We start from the raw sequence: 21106 nt of genomic DNA, 5'->3' as shown, positions 1-21106 counted from the left end.
ATGAGCTGGAGGAGGTCCTTCAGCCAGAGCAAATTGTGTACCATACTGTACGCAAAGGCCCTCAGGGCAAGGAGTTTTACAGGTATCTTGTAAAATTCAAGAATTATGCGGCATTAGATGCCAAGTGGTTATCCGATCATCCACAGCTTTTGGATGTTTACAAGGAAGCTTTTCAGTTGAGGTCAATTGAATAGAAGCCTAGGGGATGTCACCACAATGTAAATATCCTAAGTCAAAGTACAGTTGACCATTTATTTGATCATAATTAAAGAGTTTTATATGTGTTAATTATGGCCAAAGAGTTCTTTTAATGGTCAAAGAATTGACTACAGTCAAAGATACTTGACTCTGGTCAAGTAAACCTGACCTCGATCGCGGGGAGACTTGGTTTATTACCAAGAGGGTTAACTACGGTTAACCAGAGAACTACAGAGCTGACTACGGTCAGAGAGTGTTGACTTCGGTCAACGAGACTTGGCATGTGCCAAGAGGGTTAACCACGGTTAACCAAGATGTGCCAACTTCGGTTGGAGAGACTTGGCTATAATTAAGGCGCCTCGACCCTTGGTCAAAGCCCCTTAATTATGATCAAGAGTGTTAACTTTGATCAACGAGAGAATAAATATATATATTTATTATATTTGAATTTTGTTATGTGTGCACATGTATTCAGTGGGGATGCCCACCGTGACTAGAACTAGTCCACAATGTGTTGTTTGCATGCAAAGTGCTAACAATTAATGGGTGCCATGGTGGTGCGCTTTAATTAATTGTTGCAGGTACTAGGAAGAGTTATTTTCCTAAGCGCTACGGGAGCCTAATCAGAGTCTAGGAGGCGGTTCGCGTGACCAAGTGCTTCGAAGACTCCAGAGTTGCCCTTAGTGGCATGTAATTAGGAAAGTAGTGTAGAAATTGACAAGTGGCTTGTTGCCAAGAAGGGGAGCCTGAGAGCTCATGTAATGATTCACTCATTCACGTTTTGGATTTGTATGTATGACAGCTCTACGCTGAACTATGTACTTCATCTTCTCTCAAATAATAAAATCCTTCGGGGGGTCCAGCCCGACTGTTGTCCTGGGTCCTAGTGTCTCTGTTGAGAGAGGGGGAGAGGGAAAGAAAATGAGAGTGTTGTTGGTTGTTTTTCTACGAGCAGTATTTCACAAATCCTCATCCATGGACAGGGTGGGATGCTCTCGTAGAGCGGCTCGACGTCGGAGTGTCACTAGTCGAGCATGTGAATCTCTGAAGCGGATGACTAGGGGCTGTTCTCGGTTTGGGGTCTCTCCCAACACGCCATGCCCCCTCTACGCCATGGTCGGGGACCCCCATGGTGGTGGTCACAAAGGTGATCGCCTCCTCCATGGGCGTCATCGTGGTGCTGGTGTTGTCTCGCGTGATCCCTCGTATCCGGATGTTGAGGGCCTTTGAAGCCCTCTGCTGCAGCTCCTGTATGGCGGCTGAAACGGTTGCCTTTGAGGGCTCCCGTTTCGCCACGTCCACCCATCTAGTCGTCTCTGCTATAGCTGACTAAATCGTGGCTATTTGTGCCTCCATCTCTGTGACTAGGGTCCCTCTAGGCACTGCTCTCAGGCACCCGAGCTCCTCTCGGAGCCGTGATGTCGTGTTTGAGCCCCTGGATAAGGGTGCCCTGCTCGTGTATAATGCGGGCCTGCTCCTGGGTGTATCGGGCCTGCTCCTGAGTGTAATGTGTCAGATTTGCTTGACGGGCCTAGATGTTGTATATCTCAGCCAATAGGGAGTCCCAAGCACCTAGTGGGGGCCTAAGATATCCTGGTCCAGGTGGGTTTTGGATCTCGAGAGGGGTTGGAATGAAGGTGGGCTGCTGAGGTTGTACTGAGGGTGGGGACAACGTGCTCTGGGCGGAGAAGTGGTGTGTAGGAGTAGCGAGGTTGGACGAGACGATGAAGGGTGGCTGACTAAGAGGTACACGGGATACGAGGGAGAAGTACTATGGAGCCGTGGTTGATGGGGCTAGTGATGGGGCTACTGGGGAGGAGGCATGTGATGATGATGCAGGAGAGGGGGAGGGGAGAGGTGGTGTAGATGATGAGGCGGATGCGGATGATGGTGGGGAAGTGGTGGTGCTAATCATAGAGGTCGAGGCTGTGGAGAGCGGCATGGGCTTCGGGTGGGCCCCTTTCTTCTGGTTGCGGTGCTGTCCACTATCAAACCGCTCTGGTTGCTGCGTTTGTTGAACTCCTCCAGGTCGAGAGAGAGAGAGAGAGAGAGAGAGAGAGAGAGAGAGAGAGGATGCAAGGTGTGAGGTGGTTAGAAATCGACCAACAAAAGGTACGCACAGCGGAAGACTGATAGAATGGCCCAGGAGCTCACATAGTGTGGGGAGTGGAATCACAAACTTCTTAAACTTATGTGCATCACATAGATGTGCAGACTCATCAATAGACAATGAACCAGCCAGATATAGAAGCTTCCACAAGAATATATATTTCTGTCCAAAGCTATGGACACAATACAAAAGAGAGAGAGAGATCCAGAGTCCCACCAGAGCGTGGTCCTTTGATCTTACGTACTTCTACTATCTGCTGGATATCTCTAGACTTCAGCCTGCGTGCTCCACCTCGAGCGTATGTAGACTCTCTGTCCAGATCTCAGCACCTTACTGCCCTGGTAGACAGCCTAGGTCTCAGCCAATGTGGAGCTAAGTCTGCAGCACTCCTGATCCTCCTTACCTCCCTGATGTAGGCCCAAGTATAGATCTCCTGCTGCTCCTTACTGCTCCTGAAGGCTGCACTGCAGGATAAGTATGAGGGCACAAGGCCCTCCCTTCTATAGGCCCAGAAGGCTGGCCAACCAACTGACCCAGCAGGCCCAAAAAGGCCGACCTGCTGGGATTAACCTGCCCCCTCTGGCCCATTAAATGCTCCCTTCTAGGGCTCAAAACAAGGACCCCTTGGCCCACAAAACTAGGACTGATGCCCTCCTATATATGCAGGGTCCAGCCCCCCTCTGCCCTGCCATTTTCTAGGCATGATAGGCTGGCTAGAACCAGCCCTACCAGCCCTTTACCTGGCCGGCCAGGCTGCTGGTAACCCCCGCCAAGTTGCGCCACATAAAGGGCCTGCGCCAGGTCATTTTCCTGCCCACACCCACTGCCACGTGGCTCACCATACGAGTGCCTACCTCCTGGGATACCTTCACCATGCTGCTGCTCAAGATTCACCTCTTGCCAGGCCAGATTCAGGGGGTCGTTGCCCTCGCCATCTTTCCTTCTCAAGGTCGCCATTTGATGCAGCCATGATGGTCCCTCCATGGGTCATTTTTGGCCCCCCGAGGACGCTAATAAATTCTACTTCTACTTCTACTTCTTCTCTCTTTAATTCTTGCCCACATGGCAGCCATGATGCTGCCATGTGGCCATCTCTCAGACAGCAGTTTCACCCCCCCCATGCTCTCCTCATATGGGGGCTTACAGATGGGGAGGTGACCTTTCCAACACCCCCTCTCACCGACACATCTAGGCCCAATGCCAACACGCCGATGACGTTGCCCCAACAGCTCCCATGATGAAACCCTCTAGCACAATCCGGTTCCTAGCTTTTCAACTAGTGGCTCCTACTTCTCCAGGTTTGGTCCTGCACAAGCAAACCATCCTGGTACATAGGTCCATCCACGATAGCACCCATTGGCACCACCACCTTCAATCACATTCCCGCCTCTAAATTGGAGCAATCCAAATGCCATGATCTTCCAGTTGTCCCCCTCATAATGAGTGAACAACCTAAAGTCTTCCCGGCACCATTCTCTCACGGTCTGTCTCAACCCATCCTTCCTTTGGCAAGGTCTGGACTCTGTAACAAAGGAACCATCTCAAGAAATGAAATCCCAAATATATCTGTAGATAACCTGGATCACGAACTCTCACTGAGTTCTCAAGCAGGTACTCTTTTGGCTTCAGTTGTCCATCACCTTCCAGCAATCTGTGTCTGAGATTTGAAGAAGCACCCACACTTCCCCTTCTGCCTTCGAAGAAGGTCCATTCCTTCCAATCTCACATTACCTGAGACATATGAAGGAGCAGATTCTCTCCACATCATGCTATAAAGGTTTAAATTAAGAACATCAAGTACATACCAAATCGTCGTACTGTCTGTGTGCTTGCTCTAAAAGCAAACCATGCACCTCATTGAGGGACGTACCAATAACCGGTGTGATCTTGTACTGCCCTGCCCCCTTCTGAATTACAGCGTCCATTTGAACATGAAACCCTAGGGCACTCCATGAAATCCATCCTCCTATCAGTATCAACAGCCACACACTTGGAAGATTCTAAGCACTCCATGCTGTCCTTCACCTTCACAAAGGTTTCTGACTCCCCGTCGGCCCACATCTCAATGTCAAACATCTTCACTGTGGCTTCTAGGTCGGCATCTCTGACCTCAGTAACACATGGAGATGTCACCAAGAACAGTTCTTTGATTACCACATTAGCTTTGGCTTTTGTGTCACCCTCTGAATCTGAATCGGACTCCTTGTTTTCCTGATCCACCTTCTTCTTTCTGCACTCCTTCGCATAGTGGCCTGCCGTGTCACAATAGAAGCACTTCTTTTGCTTCTTCCTTTTCTTAGAGGTGTACTCGTCATCAGAGTCATCCTTGCCCTTTCCTTTGCCATCGTAACCCTTTGTCAAGCAACGCCTTGTCATCTTTGTCATTGTTATAGAGCTTCTCCCTAGCTTCTTCTTGGACAGTAATGGACCAAACTTCTCAAAAGTCAGCGGTTCGGTCATTTGTCCTGCTGTCACAGTCGTAACAAAGCTTTTGAAACTCCGAGGTAGCCTCCTCAGTACCATGAAGGCCAAATGGCACGAGTCCACCTTTTGACCAACCGATGCTAGTTGATCCCTTACCATCTTGACCTTCATCAAGTGATCATGTACCGAATCTCCTTCACCCATATCCAAGTTGTAGAGCTGATGTTGAAGAAGCAAGATCCGTGATATGTTATCTGTCTTGTACAGAACCTTCAGAATGGCCCAAGCATCTACTGACGTGTCCGTCATCTGGATGTGAGGAAGCACAGAGTCCGCCGTAGTCTCTATGATCAATGCCAGGGCGTGGGCATCTCTATCTTCCCAAGCTTCGAGCTCCTCTCCATTTGCTGGTATGAGTATCTCCCCCTTGTTGTCCACCATATCCTCCGGCTTCGCCTCTGCTCCCGTTGTCAATTTCCACAGTTTCCAAGCCACTAAATGACTCCGGATCTTCACCTTCCAGATAGGGTAATTTGTCCCATCTAGTTTCCCAGACTCTCCAAAGTTAGGGATGGTGAAAGAAAGAAATCTGGGAGAGAAGGAAGGGAGAGAAGGGGCTGAAGAGGCTTCTAAATCCACATCTCTGCTGCTAAACCACACAGCAAAGTTAAATAGACTCAACCTTCTGTACACTAGAACTCCTTACGCACCTGACTAAACCTGAGTCACCCTCCTTCTCGCACGGGCACTATCCTCCAGTCCTAGAAGTCGATTCCCAAGAGCCTCTGAATCAGGTTCGTCCTTCAGCAAGGTCCTTGCCTTCATGCTCCCACACCTGCGAGTGTCTTACTTGAGCTCTGATACCATGTTAGAAATCGACCAACAGAGGGTATGCACAAGAATGATAGAATAGCCCAGGAGCTCACACACTATGTGTGGGGAGTGGAATCACAAACTTCTTAAACTTATGTGCATCACATAGATGTGCAGACTCATCAATAGACAATGAACCAGCTAGATATAGAAGCTACCAAAAGAATATATATTTCCGTCCAAAGCTATGGACACAATACAAAAGAGAGATAGATCCAAAGTCCCACTAGAGCGTGGTCCTTTGATCTTACCACATACTTCTACTATCTGCCAGATATCTCTAGACTTCAGCCTGTGAGCTCCACCTCGAGCATATGTAGACTCTCTGTCCAGATCTCAGCACCTTACTGCCCTGGTAGACAGCCTAGGTCTCAGCCAATGTGGAGCTAAGTCTGCAGCACTCCTGATCCTCCTTACCTCCCTGATGTAGACCCAAGTATAGGTCTCCTGCTGCTCCTTACTGCTCCTGAAGGCTGCACTGCTGGATAAGCATGAGGGCACAAGGCCCTCCCTTTTATAGGCCCAGAAGGCTGGCCAACCAACTGACCCAGCAGGCCCAAAAAGGCCGACCTGCTGGTAGATTAACCTGCCCCCTCTGGCCCATTGAATGCTAGGGCTCAAAACAAGGACCCCTTGGCCCACAAAACTAGGACTGATGCCCTCCTATATATGCAGGGTCCAGCCCCCCTCTGCCCTGCCATTTTCTAGGCATGGTAGGCTGGCTAGAACCAGCCCTACCAGCCCTATACCTGGCCAGCCAGGCTGCTGGTAACCCCCGCCAAGTTGCGCCACATAAAGGGCCTGCTCCAGGTCATTTTCCTGCCCACACCCACTGCCACGTGGCTCGCCATACGAGTGCCTACCTCCTGGGATACCTTCACCATGCTGCTGCTCAAGATTCACCTCTTGCCAGGCCAGATTCAGGGGGTCGTTACCCTCGCCATCTTTCCTTCTCAAGGTCACCAGGTCCCTCCTGGTACATCTCTCTTCTCTCTTTGATTCTTGCCCACATGGCAGCCATGGTGCTGCCCATGTGGCCATCTCTCAGACAGCAGTTTCACCCCCCCCACGCTCTCCTCATATGGGGGCTTACAGATTGGGAGGTGAACTTTCCAACACCCCCTCTCACCGACACATCTAGGCCCAACGCCAACACGCCGATGACGTTGCCCCAACAGCTCCCATGATGAAACCCTCTGGCACAATCCGGTGTCAATTCCGGTTCCTAGCTTTTCAACTAGTGGCTCCTACTTCTCCAGGTTTGGTCCGGCACAAGCAAACCATCTTGGTACACAGGTCCATCCACGATAGCACCCGTTGGCACCACCACCTTCACTCACATTCCCGCCTCTAAATTGGAGCAATCCAAATGCCATGATCTTCCAGTTGTCCCCCTCATAATGAGTGAACAACCTAAAGTCTTCCCGGCACCATTCTCTCACGGTCTGTCTCAACCCATCCTTCCTTTGGCAAGGTCTAGACTCTGTAACAAAGGAACCATCTCGAGAAATGAAATCCCAAATATATCTGTAGATAACCTGGATCACGAACTCTCACTGAGTTCTCAAGCAAGTACTCTTTTGGCTTCAGTACAACTTGTCCATCACCTTCCAGCAATCTGTGTCTGAGATTTGAAGAAGCACCCACACTTCCCCTTCTGCCTTCGAAGAAGGCCCATTCCTTCCAATGTCACATTACCTGAGACATATGAAGGAGTAGATTCTCTCCACATCATGCTATAAAGGTTTAAATTAAGAACATCAAGTACATGCCAAATCGTCGTACTGCCTGTGTGCTTGCTCTAAAAGCAAACCATGCACCTCATCGAGGGACATACCAATAACCGGTGTGATCTTTGTAGGCCATCTTTTGGTGGTTCTAGTGATGCCCTATAGGCCATGGTATGTGCCTTGTAGGCATAAGTGTAGGCACTTATAGTGTTAGTGCCTTCTATGCCACATAGGACACTTAGTCCTATGTGACACCTAGGACACTTAGTCCTAGGCCTAGGTACAAGTGCTTTGTACTTGTGTTTTTCAATCTATCTAAGTTTGACGTGACTTCTCTTTCGACTCGTCTTGTACCTGCACTCTCTCTCTTTGACTCGTACCTACAGTGGTATCAGAGCAAGCGTCTAGCTCCCCAAGTAACAGGTGTACTTGCATTCCCTTCTGTACAGTTGTACGGAAGGCCTGGTATTATTCACTCATGCACTACTCCTTACACTCCTCAGCAGAATCCTATTTCTGAAAGGAAAAACAGGTCCACAAAGGAGATGGCCAGATGCATGCTTAAGGCCAAGTCTTTGCCCAATAAATTTTGGCTTGATGCAGTAATGTGTGCCAACTATGTGCTGAATAGATCACCTACACGGGCATTAAAGACTATTACACCTTATGAAGCATGGAAAGGCAGGAAGCCTTCACTTTCACACATGAAAGTTTTTGGGTCTCTTGCATATGTTCATGTACCATCTCAGCTGAGACATAAGCTTGATGACAAGGCAATCAAATGCATATTCATTGGTTACAGCCAGGAGAGCAGAGGGTATCGGTTATATCAACCAAATACTGGGAAGATTATTGTCAGTAGAGATGTGATCTTTGCTGAACGTTCAGCTTCTCCTCTTGTGGACTGCAAAGCAAAGCCAGATATTGACATGTTTGATGCCTTTGAATCTTGGTTACCTCTACCATCATCAGAAGAGGATTTTGAGCAGCAACATGAGCCTCCTGCAGGCCCTCCACTAAGCAATAATCAGCCACCACCTCATGCTGATTTGCAGGTTTCTCTTCCGGCACAAAATGATCCCATTACTAATGATGCAGACATTGAAGAAAGAGCTGTCAATAGACAGCAAAGGCAAGTTCCCAGATGGCTTCTTGACACATTGAGGGACAGCAAACAAGATCAGCCTTTTGCTGCCCGGACAAGATCAGGGAATAGACAGCATGGTCACTTTCTTGAGTTTGCACTCCTTGCTACAGCTTGCAATGAAGAGCCTTTGTGCCATAAAGATGCTTTTGACAGCAAAGAGTGGATGGATGCAATGAAAGCTGAGTTACAATCTATTGCCAAAAATGACACTTGGGAATTAGTAGATCTCCCACCTGGCAAGCATGCCATTGGAACGCGGTGGGTCTACAAATTAAAAAGGAAATCTGATGGCAGCATAGATCGATACAAAGCCCGTCTTGTTGCAAAAGGGTATGCCCAACAACAAGGCATTGACTTTGTGGAGACATTTGCTCCCACATCCAGGATTACTACCATTTGATGTGTCATTGCCATTGCAGCCCATCATCATTGGCAAGTGCACCAACTTGACATCAAGACTGCCTTTCTTCATGGGGGTTTGAAGCAGGCACCCAGGGCATGGTATGCCAAAATTCATGCACACTTACTATCCCTTGGTTTTCAGAATAGTCCCACAGAACCCACTCTTTATTTCCGTGGGAGTGGATCTGATTTTTTAGTGCTGATTTTATATGTGGATGATATGCTTATCACGGGCCCAGATACTCAGCAAATTGCAGCTTTCAAGGCTGATTTGCAGCAGATTTTTGACATGCCAGACATGGAACAGCTCCATTATTATTTGGGCATTCAGTTTGCTCATGTTGAGGGGGGTATCATGATGTCTCAGTCCAAGTATATTGGACAGCTCCTTGATCGTTTTCAGTTTGAGGATTGCAAGCCAATCTCTACTCCAGTGGACCCTGGCTTCAAATTCTCAGCTCATGATGGGAGCCCACCATGTGATATCACTCTTTATCAGCAGGCTGTTGGATGCCTTATTTATTTATGTCACACCAGACCTGACTTGCAGTATGCAGTATCTCAGCTCAGCAGATTCATGCACACGCCCAGTTCACAGCATTGGCAGGCAGTGAAGAGAGTCTTCAGATATCTCAGAGGCACTCAGGATTTAGCCCTCTTCTATGGTGATAAGGGTTCACTTACCATGCATGCTTACACGGATAGTGACTGGGTAGGATGTTCCGACACCAGAGTGTCACATACTGGCAATTGTTTTTTGCTTGGCAATTCATGTATTTCTTGGCTCAGCAAGAAGCAACCAACAGTTGCCACGTCTAGTTGTGAGGCTGGGTACTGTAGAGTGTGTTTGGCTTCGACAGTTACTTATAGATCTTGGTATTTGCCAGACATCCTCCACTATTGTCTACACTGACAGCCAGAGTACTTTGGCCATTGCGCGTAACCCAGTGTTTCATGCGCATACCAAGCATATTGAAGTTCACTATCATTATGTTCGGGAGCGGTTGTCAGCAGGAGACATAGAGTTGTCCTATCTTCCCACAGAGGACAACATCGCAGATATGTTTACAAAGGCACTTCCTCGTCCCAAGTTCAAGTCTTCTGACAGGCTTTACACTTGGTTCCCTTTGTTACATGATCTGACATTCCTTGTACATTCATAGGTGGCTATATCCTTTTCGATGAACATGTGACAACATGACCAGAAACTACCAGGTATTCTGAGACGTTTCCAGAGTACTTCAGCCCATCCCATGGAGCGGGGTTTGTAGGCCATCTTTTGGTGGTTCTAGTGATGCCCTATAGGCCATGGTATGTGCCTTGTAGGCATAAGTGTAGGCACTTAAGTCTTAGTGCCTTCTATGCCACATAGGATACTTAGTCCTATGTGACACCTAGGACACTTAGTCCTAGGCCTGAGTACAAGTACTTTGTACTTGTGTTTTTCAATCTATCTAAGTTTGACGTGACTTCTCTTTCAACTCGTCTTGTACCTGCACTCTCTCCCTCTCTTTGACTCGTACCTACAATCTTGTGCTGCCCCCTTCTGAATTACAGCGTCCACGTCCATTTTAACATGAAACCCTAGGGCACTCCATGAAATGCATCCTCCTATCAGTATCAACAGCCACACACCTGGAAGATTCTAAGCACTCCATGATGTCCTTCACCTTCACAAAGGTTTATGACTCCCCGTCGGCCCACATCTCAATGTCAAACATCTTCACTGTGGCTTCTAGGTCGGCATATCTGACCTCAGTAACACACGGAGATGTCACCAAGAACAGTTCTTTGATTACCACATTAGCTTTGGCTTCTGTGTCACCCTCTGAATCTAAATCGGACTCCTTGTTTTCCTGATCCACCTTCTTCTTTTTGCACTCCTTCGCATAGTGGCCTGCCGTGTCACGATAGAAGCACTTCTTTTGCTTCTTCCTTTTCTTAGGTCGGCATATCTGACCTCAGTAACACACGGAGATGTCACCAAGAACAGTTCTTTGATTACCACATTAGCTTTGGCTTTTGTGTCACCCTCTGAATCTAAATCGGACTCCTTGTTTTCCTGATCCACCTTCTTCTTTTTGCACTCCTTCGCATAGTGGCCTGCCATGTCACGATAGAAGCACTTCTTTTGCTTCTTCCTTTTCTTAGAGGTGTCCTCGTCATCAGAGTCATCCTTGCCCTTTCCTTTGCCAGCGTAACCCTTTGTCAAGCAACGCCTTGTCATCTTTGTCATTGTTATAGAGCTTCTCCCTAGCTTCTTCTTGCAGCAGTAATGGACCAAACTCCTCAAAAGTCAGACGTTCGGTCATCTGTCCTGCTGTCAGAGTCATAACAAAGCTTCTGAAACTCCGAGATAGCCTCCTCAGTACCATCAAGGCCAAATGGCACGAGTCCACCTTCTGACCAACCGATGCTATTTGATCCCTTACCATCTTGACCTTCATCAAGTGATCATGTACCGAATCTCCTTCACCCATATCCAAGTTGTAGAGCTGATGTTGAAGAAGCAAGATCCGTGATATGATATCTATCTTGTACAGAACCTTCAGAAGTGCCCAAGCCTCTACTGACGTGTCCGTCATCTGGATGTAAGGAAGCACAGAGTCCGCTGTAGTCTCTATGATCAATGCCAGGGCGTGGGCATCTCTATCTTCCCAAGCTTCGAGCTCCTCTCCATTTACTGGTATGAGTATCTCCCCCTTATTGTCCACCATATCCTCCGGCTTCGCCTCTGCTCCCGTTGTCAGTTTCCATAGTTTCCAAGCCACTAAATGACTCCGGATCTTCACCTTCCAGATAGGGTAATTTGTCCCATCTAGTTTCCCAGACTCTCCAAAGTTAGGGATGGTGAAAGAAAGAAATCTGGGAGAGAAGGAAGGGAGAGAAGGGGCTGAAGAGGCTTCTGAATCCACATCTCTGCTGCTAAACCACACAGCAAAGTTGAACAGACTCAACCTTCTGTAGACTAGAACTCCTTACGCACCTGACTGAACCTGAGTCACCCTCCTTCTCGCAAGGGCATTGTCCTCCAGTCGTGGAAGTCGATTCCCAAGAGCTCCTGAATCAGGTTCGTCCTTCAGCAAGGTCCTTGCCTTCATGCTCCCACACCTGCGAGCGTCTTACTTGAGCTCTGATACCATGTTAGAAATCGACCAACAGAGGGTATGCACAAGAATGATAGAATAGCCCAGGAGCTCACACACTATGTGTGGGGAGTGGAATCACAAACTTCTTAAACTTATGTGCATCACATAGATGTGCAGACTCATCAATAGACAATGAACCAGCTAGATATAGAAGCTACCAAAAGAATATATATTTCCGTCCAAAGCTATGGACACAATACAAAAGAGAGATAGATCCAAAGTCCCACTAGAGCGTGGTCCTTTGATCTTACCACATACTTCTACTATCTGCCGGATATCCCTAGACTTCAGCCTGTGTGCTCCACCTCGAGCATATGTAGACTCTGTCCAGATCTCAGCACCTTACTGCCCTAGTAAACAGCCTAGGTCTCAGCCAATGTGGAGCTAAGTCTGCAGCACTCCTGATCCTCCTTGACCTCCCTGAAGTAGGCCCAAGTATAGGTCTCCTGCTGCTCCTTACTGCTCCTGAAGGCTGCACTGCTGGATAAGCATGAGGGCACAAGGCCCTCCCTTTTATAGGCCCAGAAGGCTGGCCAACCAACTGACCCAGCAGGCCCAAAAAGGCCGACCTGCTGGTAGATTAACCTGCCCCCTCTGGCCCATTAAATGCTCCCTTCTAGGGCTCAAAACAAGGACCCCTTGGCCCACAAAACTAGGACTGATGCCCTCCTATATATGCAGGTTCCAGCCCCCCTCTGCCCTGCCATTTTCTAGGCATGGTAGGCTGGCTAGAACCAGCCCTACCAGCCCTATACCTGGCCGGCCAGGCTGCTGGTAACCCCCGCCAAGTTGCGCCACATAAAGGGCCTGCTCCAGGTCATTTTCCTGCCCACACCCACTGCCACGTGGCTCGCCATACGAGTGCCTACCTCCTGGGATACCTTCACCATGCTGCTGCTCAAGATTCACCTCTTGCCAGGCCAGATTCAGGGGGTCGTTACCCTCGCCATCTTTCCTTCTCAAGGTCACCATCTGACGCAGCCATGATGGTCCCTCCTGGTACATCTCTCTTCTCTCTTTGATTCTTGCCCACATGGCAGCCATGGTGCTGCCCATGTGGCCATCTCTCAGACACCAGGTTCACCCCCCCCATGCTCTCCTCATATGGGGGCTTACAGATGGGGAGGTGGCCTTTAAAAACAAAGCTATTGACAATTGAGGTCTCCACAAGGAAAACAGAACTACAGATGGGGAGGTGGCCTTTAAAAACAGAGCTATTGATAATTGAGGTCTCCACATGAGAGAGAGACTTGCACAAGGAAAACCCCTCTACTGCTGGGGAGAACCTCAACTCCAAGTGGACTGCTCGCTTTGTACACTGCGATGGAGAGAATGGGGGAGAGGGGCCCTAATATAGGATCCCCCCGTCCCCCTGCCGGAGGTGACCAACTATAGGGGTAGGGGGTGGCTGACTGGTCAGCCAACCCAGGAGGGCCAGGTGACTGGCTGGTCTTTGAGCATGCAAGGCCCCCCAACCAGGGTGCCTACTAGGTGCCATAGGAGCAGCCTAGTGGCAGCACTAGGTAGGCCCCAAAGGAGGGCAAAACAGCCCTGTATCTGCTCCGTACACCCCTCCCCACAATCACGGACTGGGCGGCATCCATTGCTCTCTCCCTTTGGCTCTCCTGGGCGGGCAAACCCACAAACAAGGCCCTCACTCTCCTCACATGGGCGGGCAGACCCACAACCAAACCCCTCACTCAGTGATACACAAGATGTCACCTCTAACAGCAAGGTCTCAACAATTGTGTTAGCATGCTTCGAAATATGCTGAAAATGCTTCCAACACCAGCGCCTAGCTGGCGCAAGGCCTTCTGAGGCTATAGGCAGCCTGTTTACAGATGCAAAAGGCCTGAAACCCTAAAAACGAATCTTAAAAGCAAGGCCTCAAAGGCAATAGCTAGCCTGTTTATAGCTGCAGCAGGCCTAAAACTGTAAAAACAGATCTTAAACAGCTCAAAATCTGTGAAAATACCTGCAGAAACAAGTTGAAACTGTTGCAGGCTGCTACTGCAAAACATTGATATACGGCTGGTGCATATATAAATAAGCCTCCAATACCAAATGTGAGAAATGGAGATGGTGGAGAGTGCAAAAACGTGGAGCAATCCTGCATTGAAGTTGCAATAATAAAGTACAAAGGGGCTGTCAACATGACATATTGGCAAAAGCTTTATTGGGAGACCTTGGGAATACGTTGGCTCTTTGTTTGGCCACATGTCACTTGAACTTTGGGTGCTAGTGATTCGACGAGATCATGTAGGTAATCACATGGAGATCGAGGTTTATCCAGTGCATGTCAACTGTGTGGCAGGCAATATCCGGTATCAAGTGAAGCGGCTTCATCATCCTTGAGGCCGTTCTCTCTATTGAACGCTGAGGCGGTGACTATGGCTAGTAAGTGAGCTATTCTGCACAATGGAAACTCTTTTTGTCCACAACTCTTGATGAGATTCGACATTGTTCCATCGCTAGGCCACCTCAGTTGGCTAGTAGCATGGAGTAGGGTACCTAGATCTTCTCAGCTGAGTCGATAGTCTTGTCTGGAGCCATGTACATAATCAGCAAAAATCCTGTATCGAGGTGCGCTGAAGTTCGAGGTCATCCTGTGTCTTGTCTCTGATTCAAATATACAATAGTGTCGGTTATCTGGTTTCTTTTTCTATTTCATGTGACGTTTTTTAGTTGATTTCAATTCAGGTTGTAAGAGAGAATGAAACGATTCTAGCATGCATCAATTTGCAACATATGGTATCAAAACAGGATCGTAAGGGTCTGTGAGGATTTCGTCTCAAGTGTCAGTTGGGTTCTTGTGAGTTTCTACCCGAGCTTGTTCGTTGAGATTATGTGAGGTTATGAGGATCCCAAAGAGTCTGAACGTTTGAATGGTTCTAAAAGTCCTTGAGATTTTGAGAAGATCTGCAAATTAGAAGTGGTGCTGCTCAGTGTGTACTTTGCTTGCTCTGCCAATTGTCTTCCCTATTGTATGGGAGTCGATTTGACGAGGCAGTAATTCCTTCCTTAAAGGTGTTTTTCTTTGGAGCGTTTCTTCAACTGTGTATCTGTACATAGTTTCGAGCAGCCTGTTGTAGCTAGCATAGATGAAGACGACAGGGCATTCTAAGCCTTATGGTGCTTGCTTTGAAGGTTGTCTCTGATGGGATATCTCAAGGTGTATGCCTCAGGCACACCTTGGTTTCTATGTGTGAGTGCTAGAGGCACAGTTAGGTGCCCATAAGCACAGTTAGGTGGTGGAAAGCCACATAGGATGATTGAGAGAATCTAGGAGCAGATTGAGGAGATGATTGTGGAGCTCCGAAGTCATCGATGATGTCAGTGATCATGTAGAGATGCCCTACATATGGCTCTCATAGTTCTTCATTCTATGAGCACTTCTTTTCATTGTGTCTATCTTCTATTGCTTCCATGCTCTGTAACAACAGTCTCTTCAAAGTGTACTGCTCTTTAGCACTTGTTGCAATCTGCCTTATTGAGCTTGTCTTGAGGGTTGCCGCTCTGTAGCACTCATTTTGGTTTTTTGAATGGCATTTCAAAGTCAACTACCAATTCGTTGCATTGAAGGACAGATGGACGTGCAAAGATGCGATTACTGGAAATGGATCGATTTGAAAACGAGACTTCAGAGAAAATTTGAAGGGAACACTTGTATGGAAGATTCAACGACACAAGAAAATGTGAAGTTTCTTGTTGCTGACGTGTTGGATGAAGACTTATTATTTTGAACCTTATGGTGCCTGGTTTTTAGAGTTGGCTTTGGAGAGTATACTCTTTTTTTGACACTTGACTTGTCTTGTGTTTTGTCGGTTTGGTCAGAGTTGTTACCAGGTTGTTGTGTTGAAATTTACACTTTGTTTTCCTCCCTCGTTCAGCATTTGGGGGGAATGTTGGCAAAAGCATCATTGGGAGACCTTGAGAATACACTGGCTCTTTCTTTGGCCACGTGTCATTGGACATTTGGGTGCTAGTGATTGGACAAGATGATGTGGGTGATCATGTGGAGATCAAGGTTTATCCAGTGCATCAGAAAGTGGCGGTGCATGTCAACTGCAATATCCAGCATGGATGACCAATCAAGTGAGGCAGCTTCATAATCCTTGAGACGATTCTCTCTGTTGATCGTGTGGCAGTGACTAAGTCTAGTAATTGAGCTATTCTCCACAATGGAAAACCCCTGATGAGATTCGATTTCGTGGGTTTTGTAGTCCATTTTTCTGACGCCAGGCTACCTAGGCTGGCTAGTAGCTACTAGCATACAGTAGGGTGTCTATATCTTCTCAGTTGTGTCCATAGTCTTGGTCTAGAGTCATGTAATCAGCAAAAAACCTCCGTAGAGGTGCAATGAAGTCTGAGGTCATCCTTGTGTCTTGTGTCCTTGATTCAAATATGTACAAGGAGTTTTTGGGTCTTTGATAGTTTTGGCTATTTGGTTTCTTTTTCTATTCCATGTGATGTTTTTAAGCTGGTTTTAATTCGAGTTGTAAGCATCAATTTGCAACATGACAAAACCTTCAAAACCCAGGTAAACCCTAGGATGAGTAAAAACTCACTCAATAACCACCAGCTGTGGTTAAGGGGAAAAACTTAGAAGGCAAAATGCCCCTAATCGTCCTAACATTGGTCACAGCCTTAAATATTTCCTATCAAAATCTACAAACTCGGCAATGTTTCCAAACCTTCGTATTTCACCAACAGTCCTTCTTGTAAACATGATAATAGAGTTTTACTTCATTCAGCCTCCTGCTTAGTACGACTACCTTGCATAAGATCTGCCCTAATAAAAGTTACACAAGCACTTCCATACAATAGAAACGGCTTGTACATATCTGGCATAGAAAAGAGATAAGAGCATCCCTTAGATTTTGAGAGCCTTGTCACTCGCTTCAAATTAAATAAAATCAAATTAGTCAAGCCCAACCCCCCCCCCCCCCGGCCCAAATACACAGAAGTTCAAATAAAGGGGTCAAGCCTTATGTGCAAGGTGATGGATGAAACGTTGATAGTAAGCACGTAAATCCAAAAATTATCTCCTCGTTAACATTCCTCAATTCAGGCAATTCTGAAATTACTTGAGCTTAATAGGGTTCATTCTTACAGCTCTACAACTTATCATTAACATAGAGCAAGTTTCTTTTGCTAATGTGAAAGCCATATCTGTAAACGTGCAAGTTTTACCTTGTGAAATTTTGATTCATGTTGTGGCCTCCTAATATTGCATCAAATTCATTCTATTTTTCAATGGTGTGCTTCCTACCAGCCATAAGCTTTATTTTTCTTCAAAATGTTTCCACTAAAATAATATTCACAAGTAGTTGTAATTTGAATGAGAATACAACTTGAATCAACAGAAAACAGACTACTCTTTTCCTGTAGTGCTAGCCTGTGTCAATATTGAGTCTCTCCATCTCATAAGTGCTAACAAAAACTTGTATAAATGGATGTTCAAGTGTGCGGGTGTGTGGATATGTATGTCTGAGAGGATATGTTTATACTTCCCACAATTGATGTGTAGTTACTTCTACTATTCATGATGGATATGTACCGCTTTCAACGTTGAGACACTGAAATTGGCCTGTTCTTATGGGGTATGCTCCTTGATATATTAATATGTATATATATATATATATATATTGAGAGAGAGAGAGAGCGCTTGAGGGCCACTTTAAATTGTTGGCAAAGCCATTTTTCATGGTAAATAATTGTGTCCCTCATTGCCAACGTTCTCTACAACTGAGGTAAGCAAGCAGCCAAAAGCATAAGCCCAAAGCTTCATAGCTAGTGCATGTAGAAAAGCAAAGCAAATCTTTTACACACAAACACACATACATATAACTTCACAAGACTAGAATATATCCAATCTTACAAATCAAAACCTAATCTAGAACAAGGGAAAGAACAAAGGAAAGAAGGGAGTAGGAGGAGCACTTTCTATGTGTCTACCCAGTCTACTATGAGATGCGAGGGTGATATCACCGCCTCTTTCAGGAGAGGCATGGCTTTGGTCCACTTACACAACTGATCCACTTTCCCGACCATGTTTGTGTTGGGCTCTATTTGATTGAGATGCGACAACACAAAGATATACTGATGCGACAGACCAGAGAGCAGCACGAGGTGATGCCACAGGTCATCGATATCGACAGAGCACGGACACGGGTTACAGACTTCTACACATCTAAGTAGCTACTTGGGAGGCTGAGGGATAGGAGCTTGATGAGATTGAGAGCATCATGAATTAGCACCACCATGATGCTGCCAGACGAGAGAGACACAATCCACATGCGGTACGGAAAGTGACCAGAATACGCACGATTGAGGTCCGGTCGATTTCAACCGTCCTCAGAGGAGACCGCCAGAGACTAGGCGTCACCCTTGACGTAGCCCATTGGATACAGAGATCGAGGAGACCACGCCCTCCATCGCCTCGAGAGACAGCTCGACGGACACAGATATGAGAGTTCCTCACATCCCATCAGCAAGCCACCATATGAAGGCATGTGCATGTACATGTACTAGGAGTAAAAATCAAGATACCAAGTCTCTCAATGGATTCCTTGTTGTTTATAGGCCTTGGTAAAGGCATTCGTTGCCATATCTGCTTTCTCAAAGAAGAAGACACAGTACACTTTTTTAAGAAACGTACATCTCACCCAGGTTTCAATGACAGAAACTGGGGGCCGTGGATCTGGACAGAGTGTATGTATTCTAAGACAATTGGAAACATCGTGCAGATCCTCGTCCAAAAAAACAGAGCTAGACTTCGTCTCTTGCAGTGGCTCGATTGGATTTCCATTTGATTTCTCTGCTCCGTGGACAGCTTGGACGTTTGTGAGACTAGCTCAACTGGTTTTGCATGCAGCTCTCGAATTCCTCCTGGACTGTCGATTGATTGGTCTGTATTCCTCCTTACTCTATTCCAGTACTCCTAAAGGCAAACAACGCCTTACAATTTAAGGCAACCTTTTAACAAATGAATTAGGGAGGAAGCAGACTAACCTCTGACAATCGATGCAGAGAGTTGTAAAGCAAGCTGGACAACTAAGCACAGCATCCGATTTCCTGCCTTCCCTCTTCCGCTCTACCCAAGCCTGGTCTCGTTCGTCAATTGTAGAATCATAGAACTCCGGCGGACTCTCATCCAATTCATCGTCACTGGACTCTGCCACAAAAGCGTCCGGGAATCAATTGCAACTAAAAAAGAAAACTGGTTAAGTAGTTATGAGAGGAGGACAAATACGAAAGCCTTCGACGAAAAAAAGCAAAATCCGTTACTCCTTAGGAGGTTTAGAGATTTAAAAAACTGCTATGTGAGAGGGAAAGATACCTGAACAATCGACGAGGGCAGAAATCCGTTGATTCATGATCACAGGAGCACAATGTGATAATAACAAAACAAAGAAATTGCCACCACCAAGCAGTTTAAATGTGTGTCAGTTAAAACGAGTAGCTTGATCCATCTACACGGGCTAAGAGACCAGTCTCAAGGTGGGATCTCAGCCAAGGTCTTGAAACTTAAAATTGATACTTTATGCGGGTCTCTAGTATGACCACTCATCTACCTAAATTTTTGAAGTAGTTTACTCAACAATTTAGGTAGATTATATATGCAGGTCTCTCTGGTATGACCGCTCATTTACCTAGATTGTTGAGTATACTAAGTAGCCAAGGTCTTGAAACTTGAAAATTGATACTTGAGACCCCACCTTGGCGGAGCGGGTGTCATATATATATATATATACATATATAATTTTTGAATAGCTATTTTTAAATACTTTATATATATTTTCCACGACATGCCAGAGTTTGCAGATTTTGTGATTCACAAACAGTCGAGACAGAGGCACATGTAGCCCTACAATGCCCCAAATATGCACATATCAAGGATGATTACCAGCAGATACTGGTAGACACCACACAACTCTCATTAGTTCTCTCCACTACCTCTCCAGCAACATTGGGGTCTTTTGTCACTCATCTTTTTTCGTACTGTCAAGAACTTGAAAACTCTTGACCCCTCCACATCGCAGGAGATTTTTCATACTGAGGATTAGGTCCCATGGGTCATTTTTGGCCCCTTGAGGACGATAATAAATTCTACTTCTACTTCTCTCTTCTCTCTCTCTCTCTCTCTCTCTCTCTCTCTCTCTCTCTCTCTCTCTCTCTCTCTCTCTAGCAGAGTTCGGCGCCTCACCCCTACAGCTTGATGCGGCTTTTCAGGCTATCACCTATCTCCACAGAGTCAGGGATTTCAGCTCCTCTGCCGACGGTCGCCTCCGCTTACCTTGGCTAGCCCTATCCTCCTCTATGGCCTTATTCGTTGATGGGGACCATCAATGCTAGTATAGTCGTCTTTCTAGTTGGTTCACCCGACTGGGCCTCGACTTAGACCGGTTGCCTCCTTTTCAGTACAGCCTCGACGCTCCACCATCTCCCCTCTCCCCCACTGACCAGGAGGTCAACCGTCTCATTCGAGTGGATCTGCTCCAGCTCCACACCTGGCGGACATGGTTTCTTCACTCCGAGCTTCCTGTGAAGCTCGACTTCTATCGTCGACACTGCCTCCAGATCTCACAGGAGGGCTTCATCACACCTCCGGGTTACACACAGCTTCATCTACCACATGCGCTTCGGATCTCCCTCGGTCAGTTTAGGGTCTCATCACACCGATTACGGATCGAGAGCAGACACGCAGAGGGTACCTCACGAGAGGACCGCCTTTGCCCACTTTGCGACTTGCAGGAGATCGAGTCGGAGGAGCACTTTGCTTTCAGATGTCCTATCTATTATGCCATTCGAGGCCGGTACCACTGCCTCTTCCGCAACGGATTCGGCTCCCTCCCACACATGCTGCAGTTCCCGGATCAACGATGCCTAGCCGCTTTCTTACATGAGATGACTCGCCACCGAGATACCTCTCTCCGAGCACGGTGACACGAGCAGCACACACAGCGTGAGGACACCCAACGGCCTATCACTGATTTCTTCCAGTCACAGGATACCTCTCCTCAGTCTAGCCGACGACGCGGACGTGAGCGAGAGCCAGAGCCATGACAGC

The 21106-nt window shown here is 47.1% G+C and overlaps 1 protein-coding gene across 1 annotated transcript in view; it reads right to left on the bottom strand.

Annotated features, from left to right (window-relative positions):
- The window catches only part of LOC147905483 (E2F-associated phosphoprotein), a 29133-nt gene extending 9546 nt beyond the window's left edge, over positions 1 to 19587 (bottom strand). Inside the window, exons 1-2 of the mRNA XM_087380161.1 lie at positions 19376 to 19587; positions 19048 to 19210 (exon numbers count right to left, since the gene is read on the bottom strand). Of these exons, the coding sequence (XP_087236287.1) occupies positions 19048 to 19210; positions 19376 to 19412 (200 nt within the window). The 5' untranslated portion in view covers positions 19413 to 19587. The remainder of the gene's footprint in view (positions 1 to 19047; positions 19211 to 19375) is intronic.
- Between the last annotated feature and the right edge of the window lie 1519 nt (positions 19588 to 21106).

This window comes from Dipteris shenzhenensis, chromosome 1 (assembly GCF_047967505.1).
Source record: "Dipteris shenzhenensis isolate YYH24624 ecotype China chromosome 1, Dip_SZ_1.0, whole genome shotgun sequence".
Taxonomy (NCBI): domain Eukaryota; kingdom Viridiplantae; phylum Streptophyta; class Polypodiopsida; order Gleicheniales; family Dipteridaceae; genus Dipteris; species Dipteris shenzhenensis.
The sequence above is the reverse complement of the archived record's forward strand: the minus strand, read 5'-3'. Positions and strand labels throughout refer to the sequence as shown.